The sequence below is a fragment of the Copadichromis virginalis genome, linkage group LG3 (genome assembly GCF_057382275.1).
Source record: "Copadichromis virginalis isolate Kocher_CV1m ecotype Utaka linkage group LG3, C_Virginalis_male_GT1.1, whole genome shotgun sequence".
Taxonomy (NCBI): domain Eukaryota; kingdom Metazoa; phylum Chordata; class Actinopteri; order Cichliformes; family Cichlidae; genus Copadichromis; species Copadichromis virginalis.
The window spans coordinates 37100036-37115773 of NC_140620.1; the positions used below are offsets into that span (position 1 = coordinate 37100036).

Below are 15738 nucleotides of genomic sequence, written 5' to 3' on the forward strand. Positions count from 1 at the left end.
TCACACCACTTGCACGATAGACTCACAGAACAGCAACAGCTACACATGTTAGACAAAATATTTTGCCCTGCCATGCTGTTTATTGATGTGGTAAATGAATAATTTATGAAAATATCACTAAGTCTGTCATTTATTATTTTTAATATTCAGTAATGATCATGTCTCACCTCTAGTCTTCTCTGGCTTAATTTTAGGTTTCCACCATGTGTTGTAGATAGTTCAGGAGGTTAACTCGACCAACTCTTTGGGTTTCGGCTAAGTACTGTTTAGAATACCAGAATAGGGAGGATGGTGTAGGTTTAAGTTTATTAGATTGATACATATGTACCAACAAGACAGTGTACATCACTGTGACAACAGCGTTTGTTTTCATTCAAAGGCTTTATGGTTTTTCCTATAATACCTGGTGGGCCAGTCTCTAGTCAAAATGCCGGAGCCGATTTTTTGTCCCAGTCCAGTGCTGCACATGGCCCACATACCGCAAAGAATGACGGCCCTTTGGTGGCCCAGAACAGGTTTGCCACTCTCGATAGAGGACATTGAGCGACATCTACCAATTCGGAACCACGATTATAGAGTTCTGGCTGATTGGAGCTGGCTCGGACCTGGAATTAGCGAAGAACAAGAAGTGGCTACAGCTATGGTAAATGGTAGATGGCCTGTATTTGTATAGCGCTTTACTAGTCCCTAAGGACCCCAAAGCGCTTTACACATCCAGTCACCCACCCATTCACACACACATTCACACACTGTTCACAGCTGTTCAAAATCCCACAAGGCTGGCTGACATGATGGGCAGGGCTGTGAGTACTGTGAGACTGTGTTTATTGAACACAATATGGATAAGATCTTGGAGAAGAAGAATGGGAATTGAGACACCTGGTGACCAGTGATGGTAGGACTGCACGATTTTGCATGAAATGAGAATCACGATTTTTTGGCTTAGAATTGAGATCACGATTCTCTCACGATTTTCTTTTCCAATATAAATATTTATTGCACTTATTAACTGCACATCAATTTCGTAACAGTTGAGACTGAACATAAAAACAATAAATGAACATAAAAATAAATGTCTCACATTTCGTTGTTGCCGCAAAATGTTGTAATGCTTGTAATTCCGCCTCCACAGTTGCTCGACGCTGCGTGTATAGAGCAGGTAGTGCAACATTTGAAAAATAGCTGCGGGACGACACTGTGTAGCGTTTAACTAGGGTGTTGATCATTTTCCCAAATCCCTCGTTTTGCACAGTGTTGATGGGAGCCATATCTTTAGCCGGGTGATAAGTGATAGCCTCCGTAATTTCTTTGTGCCTGCGGGAGTTCAACGGGTATGGGGAAGCGCTGTATAAGGTTCTTGTTATTGATGTTTGGGTGGTTGACCAGGACGGATTTTCTCCTGTGACTTTCTTGGCCTTTCCAGCTTCGTGATCTCTCACGTGCTCTCCGTTGTTTTTACCCTGCCAGCTGGCTTCTGTATCACGTGGTATAAGGCTCCGCTCCTGTCATTTGTTGAGCAGGAAGAGTGAGCGCTTGTTGTCATGCAGAATATGTCCCGGATCAAAATGCGGTTATCGTCAATCGTCATCTTTTCTTTTTCTTTTTTTAAATCGTTGTCATTTGGAAATGAGATTGCACATAAGTATGAATTGAGATCGCGATTTTCTAACGATTAATTGTGCAGCCCTAAGTGATGGACATTAGACCAACTGTAAAATTGGATGCAGTTTGTTCGCACTAACCAAAACAACTATCACCTTCATCTCATGCGCCCCCCCAGCGCAATTGGATGCTCAAGGCAAAAGCTGATGGGAATAACAAAAATTCTACTTAGATAACAAGACTGTTGTTGTGACTTTCTCCCCCCTCCTTCAACACTACCTACGTCGACACAAGATTGTTGACTTTTGCCTGACTGAGTGAAGGGACACTTTCTCTCGGCTGAATACGGAACACACACACATAAGCATGTACACTGACACAGACCTACACTCAACCCCACCCCTCCAAACACCTTCAAACCTTATGTCTTCTATGTTGTGAGATGTGATGATTCATATGCTTTGTGCTGAGGTGTTTTTTTCTGTTCTCAAACTGTTCTCCCTGTTGGAGCTCAGTCTGGGGGGAGTTCTTTTTTCTCCTCGTCTATCACCATGTTGTGCATTTTCCATTGTTATACCTCTCTGACCTGTCTTCCCCGTGATGTTTGTGCAATGTATGTATGGTTGGAAGGGTGAGATGGCACTGGCAAGGCTGACAGCCTTAACCCAATTTCCCTTGGGATGAATAAAGTATTATCAATCAATATTACAGGCTGTGCTTGAGTTTTTAAATCAGCTGATGTAAATGTAAACATTAAAACATGAAATGTCAGCATGAATCATGGTCCAACTCACATGAAACTGTCAGTCTGAAGGCATCACTCCATCCTGTTAAGAGATAGTCACTGCTACCCCGACATCTGTAGTCTCCACTGTGGGACACTGAAACTCTGCTGATCCTGTATTCACTGGATGTTGGAGGGCTGTTTGTGTTGGGTGCTGTCCATTCATATTTCCACACCTTTCCTTCACCTCCCTGAATCTCACATCTGAGAGTGATTGTGTCACCAGTGAATATCTGAGACCAGCTGTGATACAGGGTCACTGCGATTCTGTTACGAACTAACAAAGAAAAACATGCAGCAGCAGGTTTTTATCGTAATTATTTGAATGCTGATTTGTTGTGCAGGAATGTTTAAAAGCAACTAAAATATTATATAGTATTTGCATAATATAATATAATATAATATTATATAATGATTCATTCAGTGTGCAGACACTCAGCCGTTTGACCCAAGTACTTAAACATTTTGATAGACCTCTGTAGCTGACTCTGCTTTGGTTCCCTCGCAAAATGAATGAAAAAAAAGAAAGTTTCTTTTAAAATCCAACCTAAAATCTTAATTGTAATTTTACTTTTCTGATCAGATCAATAACTTTTGACATAATTTCTCCAGTGATTAGACTGCATGACACATGATTTAATAATTTTCAATAACAAGCACTCACATTTTTGGTAATCACATTTTTCAAACACTGTAATATTAATTAGAAGAAGAAGAAGAAGAATGAACTCCTTACTCTATGCCTGCGCAGACATTGTTGTTTTGTTCCAAATTAAAATTTTAAACTCACCAGTTCGCTGAAGTATGATGTCATTGCTGTCGTCTGTGGAGAAAACTGGATCTCCTCTCCCACCTCTGCAGTAATAGATGCCTCCTTCTGAAATACTGATCGTGTGCTCTGATGTTCCAGCTCCTATTTTCTGAGCTCCAGAAAACTCTGAATCACGTCTGAACCAGTCAAACTTCCAGCCAGCAGAGCCCTCCACAGAGCAGCTCAGTGTCACACTGCCCCCTGCTGGTATGACTGGACTGTGTGCTGTCAGTGTGGCTCTGGGTTTACTTACTGTTGAGTTTAGAGTAAAAGTAAAACATTAGATCATCACTTTTTTCACGAAGAAAATTTCTTATAGTAGTGATTAAACTTTAAACACTCGCTGAGTAATTTATCAGGACTAATTACTCCTGTGGTTTATTATTCGTTGACCGAAAGACAAATATCAAATAAAACAGTTTTGAATACTGCATCATCTCAGTTTCCTTTTGATTCATATTTTAATCATCACAACGCACAGAATTGCTTCTTTTCTTTCCGCTGGCGTGGGAGAGTGTCATTATTCTTACACCCAGACTATTTGTCCTCATCAGAGTTTATAAAGTCATTTTTCTACAACAACTATTACAAACTAAATACCCTGTGATTGTTTGGGAATGGAAGATAACAAGCCTTGCACTAAACACCGATTGTCAGTCATCAGCAGTGCTGGGACTAACGCATTATTAAGTAACGCGTTACAGTAACTACGTTATTATTGTGGTAACGAGCACGGTAACTAGTTATTATGCCAAAATCAGGAACACGTTACTCGTTACTGGGATTTAGATAGGCTCGTTATTCGTTACTTCGTGTGGTGGCTATCGCGGAGCTTCCACAGATTCAATAACATTAGCAAGTGGTGGAAGCCAGCAGGTGGATGAAGGAAAAGGGAGGCAAGAGGAGAGACCTGAAGCGGCCGCTGGTTCGAGAGTGTCAGGTGAACTGAACTTCAGGTAAGAAGTTATAACCTGCAGTCCATCTGGGTCAGATATGAACCAAGTTTAGATGGAGTTTATTTTCGTTATGCTGACTTTTTCGTAATGCATGCTAGCTAGCATGACGGAGTTTCTATACAGCTGGGTGGGTGCTATGTTACTGATGTTGAACTTTACTTTGTTCATAAGGTTAATTATTAGAGTTGCCAACCGTAAAAAACGGAATCATCTCGTATTCAGAGAAAATATTACACGTTTCGTATTGAGGTGAAAGGAACACAGTTTGTCCTGGACTTCAGCTAGAATGGAAAAAGACACAAAGCTGGAGTTTTTCTGCGTCTTTACGCTGCACAGCTGCCTCTTCTTCTCTCATTTTCTCACCCTCCCTCTCCTGTTTCTACTTCAATCATGAAACTGATCAATGATCAGCTGATCGGCTTTTCTCTCTTGTTTATTTGTCGCCCACTTTGCGCCAGAAACAGGAAACCAGCGGATGTAACCAACAGCAGCACTTTTAAGCTTGATCAGCTGTTGTTAGAATTTATTTAATATTAATTTCTAGTATCAGCTGATGTTTGCTGGAGCCACAGCTGTAAAGCTGCTGGTCATGATATGGTTCTGAATCATCAGAGCTGAACAGGTGATGGAGAAACAGGTTTACCTTTTAGGTGACATGAATGAGTTGAAGGGAAGTTATGAACTGTTTCTGAGAGACAAATAACACCAGGATCCTTTTCTAAGTAGCTGACAGCTGGTAACTGTGCAGGGGCGGATCTAGCAAAGTGTTGCCAGGGGTCCATGTAGGGCATTAAAAGGGAAAGGGGGGCACAAGGAAATACTTTCTTATTCTCATTTAAAATGTCTCACTTTTAAAAAAATAATTATCTGAGTCTTACAACAAACAATTGATAGATTGATGCATATATACCATCAGAACAGTGTACATCACTGTCATAACAGTGTTTGTTTTCATTCAAAGGCTTTATGATTTTTCCTATAATGGTGGGCCGGTCTCTAGTCAAAATGCCCAGGATGATTTTTTTGTCCCAGTCCAGCCCTGTATTCAGCTCATCTGCAGTCTGGTGTTACCTACATCTTCCCATTCGGAAGGCAGAATTTCCGAGTTCTGAGTACAATCGAAAGCACCACGACTGCAGTTTTTGTGTTGGATGTAAAAAGCAGGCTAGGATAGAATCAGGTGTGGGATTTCTCTCGTGGAAATGTGCACATTATCTTTTCCTTTCTATTGGTAGGTGGCACAGTGCACTTGTGGCAAGTAAGCAAGCTAGAAGACTGGCACTCTTGCTGGGTATCCAGTTATGGAAGCAACACATTAACAAGAGAATTCTGAGTAAAACCAAAGTTACTCTCCCTAGTAACTAGTTACTCTGAAAGTAACGATTAACTTGAAGTAACTGAGTTACTTTTGATAGAAGTAACTAGTAATGTAACTAAGTTACTAATTTAAAGTAACTTACCCAACACTGGTCATCAGTGACAAAGAAGGTATTTACAGTGATTTAATGTTTCCATTTTAAATAATTCATAGACTTGCAACAACGACCAAATAACATTTTACATTGAAAACTCATCACCTTCATCTATCTGTACCAACTTTTATAAATAAATAAATAAATATATAGGTGAAGATCTGAGATAATCTGACTTCTCCTTAAATTACAGATTGGTTTTCTTTTCCTTTTCCAGATGTTTCATTGTAAGTGTTGTTGTTTTTGGAACCACATTCAAAGCTATTTGTAAGCTAAAAAACAAAACAAAAGCTGCAGTATTGTTGAAAGACAAAGGATATTATCACAATACACTTCACAGATTCATTTGTTATGAATTCATATGTGTTCAACTTACATGATACAGTCAGTGTGATGATATCACTCCACTCTGAGAAGAAATAGTCCCTTCTGCCCCGGCAGCTGTATCCTCCACTGTCATACTCAGTAGCTCTGATGATTCTGTATTCATTGGATGTTGGAGGTGTGTTTAACTTGGCTGCTCTCCATTCATACGTCCACTGAGCTCCTTCACCTCCCTGAATCTCACATCTGACAGTGACTGTCTCACCGCTGTATATCTGAGTCCAGGATGGCTGCAGGGTCACAGTGGGCTTACTGGGAACTGTTCACAGAAAAATATCCATTGACAAGAATCAAAGTCAAGAGAAGTGCATCATGATTTCTGTTTCATATAATAATAAGAGCACTTGGAGATCACAGCTCCCTCTGAAGGGCAAGAGTTGTACTAAAACTTTAACGTTTTATGCTGATGTCAGCATTAGTAATATGGAAATATAGTGTAGCATATAAATATATTGTTGTGCCATTGTGACGTCATATTATGTTGTATTGAAAAAGAAAAGTGGGACCCTGACCTTTGACCTTGATGCATTATACAGAAAATTGTGTATTATTCTTTACCCAAATAACTGCAGCAGAATTGGCTGAAGTCTGTGGCTTCTGTAAAAACTTGAGATTTAAAGATATATTCATGCAGCATGTGAAGCTGCAAAAATGTATGGGGTGGTAACAGGGTGTTGTATTAAAAAAAATTATAGTGTGTTGTACAGCTGTCTCAATGCTGTTTCATATTATATGTTACTAAAAATGGTTTCTAGATTATTTTTTATTTATATATTAAGGACAACTTTGACATTGGGCCCAAAAATGAATTTCAAACTCAAGTGCTTAGCCAACCTATGTCCCACAACGCCAATACATTGTTGTGAAATTTGAAGACGATCCACAAAATTTTACTTTCACATTAAAGAAAAACAAAGTGTTCATTTAACAGATGCAGAAACAAAGAGGGTGATCTTTCAGTCATTGAAATAATAGAGGGAACTCACGAGTTTGCTGAACTGTGACGCCACTGCTGTCCTCTGTGTAGTAAACTGGATCTCTTCTCCCTCCTCTGCAGTGGTACAGACCTCCTTGTGAGACACTAATAACTCTGTTTGCTTCATTTCCTCTCATGAGCTGAGCTTTAGAAGAGACTGAATCACGTCTGAACCAGTCAAACTTCCAGCCAGCAGAGCCCTCCACAGAGCAGCTCAGTGTCACACTGCCCCCTGCTGGTATGACTGAACTTTGTGCTGTCAGTGTGGCTCTGGGTTTACTTGCTGTTGAAGAAACAAAACCATTAAAAAAATTAAATCATCATAAAAAATACATTTCTCATAGCACTAATCACACTTTAAACATTCACAGATTAATTTATCTACAAACACAAAAATTAATTAGTTTCCCTGCATGTGACACATTAGACTGTTTAACAAACTAAAGATTTCACTGATTTATCATTCTCTTATCAAACTGTCATCTCTGTACATTCCTCTTTAAATTGCTGATATTTTAAGAGCCTCCATGGTGTCTCTCCTTTCTGTTTGCACAGTGAGAAAAACTGTTGTCCTGAGCTGCCTGCAGACAGCTGGATCATCGTTGGAGTTTTCCTGTTAAGACAGATGTAAACATGAAAACATGAAATGTCAGCATGAATCATGGTCCAACTCACATGAAACTGTCAGTCTGAAGGCATCACTCCATCCTGTTAAGAGATAGTCACTGCTACCCCGACATCTGTAGTCTCCACTGTGGGACACTGAAACTCTGCTGATCCTGTATTCACTGGATGTTGGAGGCCTTTTTTTGTTGGGTGCTGTCCATTCATATTTCCACATTTTTCCTTCACCTCCCTGAATCTCACATCTGAGAGTGATTGTCTCACCAGTGAATATCTGAGACCAGCTGTGCTGCAGTTTCACAGCAACCCGAACTGTTCAACAAACAAATAAACAGAAACAAATCATGTGTTAGCAAAAATACATTTAAATATATTAAGTCTTACTTTAATTTAAACATGAATTTGTTGAATTTCAGAAAAAAACTATAAACATTCACCTTGTTTCTGAATTGTAACTGCAGCACTGTCCTCTGTGGAGAAAACTGGATCTCCTCTCCCTCCTCTGCAGTAATAGATGCCTTCTTCTGAAATACTGATCGTGTGCTCTGATGTTCCAGCTCCTATTTTCTGAGCTCCAGAAAACTGTGAATCACGTCTGAACCAGTCAAACTTCCAGCCAGCAGAGCCCTCCACAGAGCAGCTCAGTGTCACACTGCCCCCTGCTGGTATGATTGAACGTTGTGCTGTCAGTGTGGCTCTGGGTTTACTTGCTGTTGAGTTTACAGAAAAAAAGTAAAACGTTAAATCTTCACTTGTCTCAGGACCTAATTTAAGTGCTGATCACACTCTAAACAGTTTTTTAATAATTTATCTACAAACACCAAAAAGGAAATTAGAAATTACTCTGCCTATTCCACATTACACTGCCTACAAAACGTCACTATAGGTTTCACTGATTTATCATTCTCTTATCAAACTGTCATCTCTGTACATTCCTCTTTACATTGCTGATATTTTAAGAGCCTCCATGGTGTCTCTCCTTTCTGTTTGCACAGTGAGAAAAACTGTTGTCCTGAGCTGCCTGCAGACAGCTGGATCATTGTTGGAGTTTTCCTGTTAAGACAGATGTAAACATGAAAACATTAAATGTCAGCATGAATCATGGTCCAACTCACATGAAACTGTCAGTCTGAAGGCATCACTCCATCCTGTTAAGAGATAGTCACTGCTACCCCGACATCTGTAGTCTCCACTGTGGGACACTGAAACTCTGCTGATCCTGTATTCACTGGATGTTGGAGGGCTGTTTGTGTTGGGTGCTGTCCATTCATATTTCCACACCTTTCCTTCACCTCCCTGAATCTCACATCTGAGAGTGATTGTGTCACCATTGAACACTTGAGACCAGCTGTGCTGCAGCGTCACTGTGATCCTGTTACTAACTGAAAAAGAAAACCATCACTCTTTTCAGTAGCAGGTGAACAAATGTTCTTTTTTGTTTGCAGGAATCTAAGATAACTCAAATATCAATATAATATAACAGTCTTGAATCTGTGTTGGTGTCTCAGCCAACTGATTGAAAATTAAAAGAGTTTTAATATTTAAACTTGGGATCTTAAAAACAGATGTGGCTATCTGCAATTAGTATGTTTTATATTTGCTTTCATATTGAGATGAAGAACATTAGTAATCATTTACCCACTGATTACACTTCTTGAGACATGATTTAGAAATGGTTAATAAATACGCCACACACTGCTGTTACATGTGTAAATGTGTAAAAAATAATTTGTTATTTTATTCTGTTTAAATATTCAAACTCACCAGTTTCCTGAATGGTGACTGAGTCACTTTCTGTTATGATGACATTTTCCCCTGCAGGTTTGCAGGTGTAGTTTCCTCCTTTCAAGACAGAGATAACTCTCTCTGAAACATTAGACATTGCTGACGGTTTTTCGGATGAGGTTTCTCTGAACCACTCATATTTTAAGTTGGCAGAGTTCTTCACATCACAGGTCAGTGTCACACTGCCCCCTGTTGGTATCGTTCTGTTGTTTGCTATCACAACAGCCTTGTCATGTTCTGTAAGTTAGAAATACAACAAAAGGAGAAAATTGTTCCTAGTGTAACAATTGGGTTGAAACTGTGTGTGTGTGTGTGTGTGTGTGTGTGTGTGTGTGTGTGTGTGTGTGTGTGTGTGTGTGTTTTCACCTGATGGAATTTGAATATGCTACTGCTGTGATGGAGATGTTTATTTTTATTACTTTTCATAAAGGGAATATATTTAATTGTTTAGGACATTTTTGTCTTAAGTGTGAGCTATAGCTCAGCTTGGTTTGCGTGTAAGAAGTTATTGCTGTACCATTGTATTTTTTATGTTTGTAAAGATGTTTCAGTAAAGTAAAATAAATGTTTTCTTGTGTGTATGAGAGGTCATGTGTGTTCACACACACCATAAAATACATTTGTGAAGATAATTTATATTGGAATATGGGTTAGTACATGATTGAATATACAAAATAAGTTAAGTAGTCATAATTTATGGTTGCAATACTGTAACCATTGCAAAACAGAAATGGTAATTAATTCGTTTAAAATGTTTCATATAGCTAAAGTAGAAAGGGTTAATACTATTTCTTGTTTGAAATAGTATTAACCCATGGTGTTTAATCCTTGTTGAGTGGATTCTGCTGGATCACTAATTTTATTTGTAAAGGTGATGAAACAAATGCACAGAAAGATACACATTTGTATCAGTTAATCACACTCTTTGGCTCTTACCTGGCATTTCTAAGACTGAAATGTGTTAGGAAATTTTAAATATATTTTACATTTGCTAGTTCAGCTCCCTAAGCCCCATCCATCCTCCAGTACAGGTACAGCTTCAGATGTGCTGGGGCCACTGGAGTTTCAGCCCCAAATACTGGGAACCTGTATCTCCACACTGCCACATGACAGATTCAGGTGTATCTGATTCTCTCTGGCTCTCACTGAGCCTTATCTCTGTTTTCCTGGATATTCTTCTATCATCATGTGCTGGGCAGCGCTCGCTCCTGCTTCCTGTCAGTCAACTGAAATCAATTCTAACTCACCCTGTTCCTGGCTTTGTTCACCAAATCAGAAAGCTGGTTCTCTCCTGATGGATAATCAGCCCCCTACATTTACCATAGACACCTGTTTCTCTCAGCTACTGATGTCTGTGAAAGTAAACTCCTGATAAGTTTGTCAGTTCTTGTCTGTGTCTGGATTTTGATTCAGCCGTGACAACACATAAACAGAAAGATACAGGAGATACATCAATGCTGTTCATACTTTGTAAACAGGAAGAAAAAAAACTGTCGTACCTTCAGCATTTACATCGAAAAGTGTACTGAGCACTGAAATCAAGATTGAAACATCATCAAAACAGCAGCAAATCAACTCACTATGAACTAAAACATTTTTTAACCTCCTAGGACCTGGCGTCCACAAAATGTGATGGGTCTAAATAACCCATCACATTTTGGGTTATTTAGACCAAAATACTCAATTTTGCTCTACAAGGGCCTGATATTCACTTACGATATTATACTGCTACTGTTCTACCAAAATTTTAAACTAATATCCTCATAAGTGGCTCTTATTTTATTAAAAACAAAAATAAGTTAAAAAAAATCTGGTAATTCTTTGTTTTTACATTCATCTGGCCCCAATGTAACCAAATATCAAAGAGAACTTTAAAATGCATGCTGTGGAAGAGTTCGGGTCTTAGAATCAGAATCAGAATCAGAATCAGAAAGGGTTTTATTGCCAAATGCTGAGCAGGTTTACAACATTAGGAAATTGCTGCGGTGCTTCAGTGCAAACATACTGTCATAAAATTAGGAGGTTAAAGTAAATTTTCAGATCGGAGACTCATCCTCAAATTTCTTTGCTTATATGCTCTAAACTAGTAATGTAAAACAGCAGTGTTTCCAACGCAATACCCTGATTTAAATGGACACAAGGTAATACCATTCGAATTCTCAGAGACTTGTTAACCACCTCATACACTTTAATTTACACCAATATAGTTTCTTAAATTGGTCACAAGAGAAAGTCAGTGATGTACTTACAGAATAACTCCAGCATGCAGAGCAAAGAGCGCTTCATCCTCACATCCAGCTCTGCAGCTCTCTGATGCACAGCTAAGCTTTCAGTGTTTTACTTTCACAAATAAGCAGAAGAAAGAGATGCTGTGCTTAATATAGATGAGACCATAACTTCTTCTTCTCAGTGGCTTCCATGCTTCCTTCCCTTTTACTCTGAGCTCAACCATCTGCTATAACTTCAACCGCATCAGTGTTTACGTTTCCTGTCCATTCAGAACATTCAAGCTTGTTCTCTGCATTATAAAGTAACGGTTCTGTTACTTCAAGTCAGGCAAAGCTTTCATTTAGGTTTAGTTTTACTTCTGTCTTCTTTAGAAACTCACTTTTTTCCCATACAAAAAAAGTCATACAACCCCATACATTTGGATTGCTATAATTCTGGAATATTTGTCTGGGTTTTTGAGACTGTCAGTGGCCGGATGGCAGCATATCATTTATTTCTGCCAGTCCTGAGCAGGTTCATGCAAAACATGCTGGGCCATAGTTAAGGTGAACAAACTTGCTTTGACATAATTAGACCAAAGAATATGCCTATAACAGGGAACAAGGTTAAGATACTCCCTTTTAAGTTGCAGGAAAAAAATAGACTTTTAGCTTGTTTTTTGGACTATTACAATGGAAAACATCCTTTCACTTCTGCTTTGATATGTAAATGTTTTCATCTTGTGGTTGAATTTTGGTTAGAAGGTGGTTGTGACCGGATTATTTATGTGACTGAACTGATGGAAATGAGATGCAGTTTTTACAAACCAGAGGAATAAATGAACCAACGCACAAATTCATTTTCTTGCTTGCTAAATTGCAACGGTACAGATGCACACAGACCTTATTTGGTGGGTAAATGTGCCAAATAAAATACCAAAACACACTAATCAATATCTTTGTGCCAAAAACTATATATTTCTTAACTGAAAACAAAGTATGGCACTCAGTAAAGTAAGCCATTGCCATGCTTCTTTGCTATTCTACCATGTACCATGTGTTCACGTGTTCCTTGTTTGCACTTCTAAGGTAGTTTCTAGTACCAGGTTCTCGACTCTAAAGCAGCCACCAAAAATCAGGATCTTATAGATCCAACACTATTAAAAGATTTGAACTTTATTAACAATTTATTGAATAGTATGTTTTTGAATTTTATAGCAGTACTAACTTTAAAAGTTGAAAGCATATTGAGAAATACACAAAGCAAAAACCATGTATTGCCTCATTATGCTAAACGGTTGACTGAATTTTCTGTTCCCCTTTACACAAAAAAAGATGTGATATGTCAGGGATAAGATGCCACCATATACTCACTAGAGGTTATGTGCGAGCAGACGACAAATGTGTTTAGTGCATGTGCAATCAGTTTTTATTTTGAATTATATAGCAGACATTATTGGCATTATTTGGGGCGACCGTGGCTCAGGTTCAAGGTTGCCGGTTCGATCCCCGGGCTCTCTGTCCTAGTCGTTGTGTCCTTGGGCAAGACACTTTACCCTACTGCCTACTGGTGTTGGCCAGAGGGGCCGATGGCGCGATATGGCAGCCTCGCTTCTGTCAGTCTGCCCCAGGGCAGCTACAACCGTAGCTTGCCTCCACCAGTGTGTGAATGCGAGAGTGAATGAATAGTAGCATTGTAAAGCGCTTTGGGTGCCTTGAAAAGTGCTATGTAAATCCAATCCATTATTATTATTATTATTATATATAGTAACTAAAGCACATCATTTGCAAAATAAAACAGAAAAAAGGGAGTGACTAGTCAGTAATTAATGTCTGCAGCAATGTGATGACAGATGAGAGTGGAGTTTTAAAAACGTGGTATCTTGAGTTCTGCCTATGATCTATCTCTGCTATCAGCTGTCAGGGCTCAATCGTGTTCTTTGGAAGGCTGTACAAATTCAGCTCAAACTGTTCTTCCTCTTTTTGGTTTAGTAGGCCTGAGAAAAAATGATAAAGTCACTGTGTTTTTTACTTAGCAGATACACAATACACAATTACTTTAAGTTGCACTTGAATTTATTTTCACAGGCATAATAACTCTGTGAAAGGCCTGTACCAAATAAGCACATTCATTTATAAAATTCCTCAGCCAACAATTATGTTCAGTGGAATAAGTGGTAGCAAAGTTTCAGTCCGTGGTGGTTGGGTGTGGTTTGTGGTTCAGCTGCAGGGAAGGGGTGGTGCAGTGGGTTCAGGGGGAATGCCAGAGGAGGCTGACCAGCACAACTGCTAGGCATCCACTAATATTCTATCCTGTTTTACACAGTAGCAGGCCTGGAACTGATATGTGTGTGATTTCTGGAAGGAAACTGTCTGAGACTGTATGTGTGTACAGTGGGAGATGTGCTACAAACAGACTGATTATAATCACAAGCAAAATAAAGCTTATTCACCACAACAGTAATTCATCACTCACTATAGCAGCTTAAATAAACTCAGAACTTTCTACTAACCACACACAGAGCCAGGCTGATGTGTGAGCTACGGCTGATAAAAGACAGAGTACATGCTTACTGTATTGCTATGATGGTTTCTAGAGCATGTATGACTTTTGTTGCCATGGAAACCCTGGCAACCCTGCCAACAAGAGAGGGAGACTGACCGAGGTGATAACTAAGTAAGAATAGATTAATGGCAATATAAATAAAGAAAACATGTTTGCCAGCAGGTGAGTAGTGTAAAGCATGCATGTATGTGTGGCAGAGTGTAAAAATAGCAAAATAACTCATCAAAGAAATCATGCTGCAGTTAAGCAAGATCAAGTAAGGATGTGGATGCCAAAGTCAGGACAGAGAGAAGCCTTCATAGCCAAGCTCACTGGGTCCAGGTGCAGCTCATGCAGGTAGTTAGCCTCCAGCAGAACAAAGCACAATACAAACAACATAAATCTAAGACTGAGGGCACAAAAGGCCAAGGGGTCATCACACTTCTAAGGCATGTGCTAAATTTAAGTGAATAAGGAGATTCAGTTTTACAGACTCATCTGCAAAAAAAAAAAAGGAATGCTGCATGGAATGTAAATTCAAAAAAAGAGAGAATTGTGATTTGAAAATCTTATAAATCCATATATTATTTACAAACAAGCATGCTTAAATGTTTAATTGTTTAAAGTGATATATTTCATTTAATTTTACTATGTTGTTCAAATATTTGTTATGATCTCTATGTCTTGGACACAGGGTTTAGATTTTCATAGGATTTTTATGGTTCATCTAGTTTTGTATTTTTTATAATCTTTGTATAATGGTACTATGTTCTGCATGATAGATATATTGATAGTCTTTAGTTTATAATGATAGTTGTTGTTGTTTTTTTTTTTGGGGGGGGGGGGTGCTTTCCTTATGAGTTTGTTATCAGTGCCTTTAGTTCCTTGACTTCTTTATTTAAATGATTGTTTATCCCCTTTAGTATTCCCATTCTGTCCCTCCAGTCTTGTCTCCTTGTTTGTTTATCTTCTGTCTCTATGCCAAGCTTGTATGTCTTTTTCTGGTCTCATCTTATCTTCCTGTCTTATTTTGATCTCTTGTGTCCATAGTGCTTTGTGTTTAGTTCTACTTCCCCATCTTGTCATCTGTGATTGGTTTTAGCTGTCCTCCCACCTGTCTTCCTTATCCTTTGCCATGTTCTCTTTTATGTTTGTGTCTGTCCTTGTGTTTGTGTTTTGTTGCAAGAGGTGTAGTTTCAGATTATTTGGACCTGACCTGCTGTTTGTTGTATTTATTAAGGAGCTCAGCAGTAAAGCTGTTTTTGACTTTTACTTCTTGTCTCCTTAGATATGCATTAAGGGAGAATATTTAGAGAATATTTAAGTGGCAGAGTTTCACCAACTTGCAGAAAACTATATCTACAAAACGCAGAACCATTCCAGAATAATTTTTGTCAGCTTAAAATTGTGAAGACTGTGAATATATGATCATAAAAATACATAATGTCTAAATATTCACAAAGACTATAGAAACTGCATACAAGGACAAGACTGAAATCTGGCATGAAAATCACAGTATGATTGTATTAACAGGAAATTTTCCAGGTTAAAAGTAGAGACACTTCATATAAGATAGATTCAGTTTGCATTTC

At 38.7% G+C, this 15738-nt stretch overlaps 2 protein-coding genes across 2 annotated transcripts in view; both read right to left on the reverse strand.

Moving 5' to 3' along the window:
* LOC146714517 (Fc receptor-like protein 5) overlaps positions 1–7162 on the reverse strand; it is a 41099-nt gene extending 33937 nt beyond the window's left edge. The window contains exons 1-4 of the mRNA XM_085450937.1: positions 6992–7162; positions 5998–6261; positions 3177–3445; positions 2397–2663 (exon numbers count right to left, since the gene is read on the reverse strand). Coding sequence (XP_085307063.1) covers positions 2397–2663; positions 3177–3445; positions 5998–6261; positions 6992–7122 — 931 coding nt within the window. The 5' untranslated portion in view covers positions 7123–7162. The remainder of the gene's footprint in view (positions 1–2396; positions 2664–3176; positions 3446–5997; positions 6262–6991) is intronic.
* Positions 7163–7634: 472 nt separating this feature from the next.
* Positions 7635–10337, reverse strand: LOC146714518 (Fc receptor-like protein 5). Its single transcript, XM_085440098.1, has 5 exons — positions 10331–10337; positions 9374–9631; positions 8725–8991; positions 8047–8319; positions 7635–7921 (listed from the first exon to the last, which is right to left on the reverse strand). Exons 1-5 carry the CDS (start codon positions 10335–10337, stop codon positions 7635–7637), a joined length of 1092 nt encoding a protein of 363 aa, XP_085296224.1.
* Between the last annotated feature and the right edge of the window lie 5401 nt (positions 10338–15738).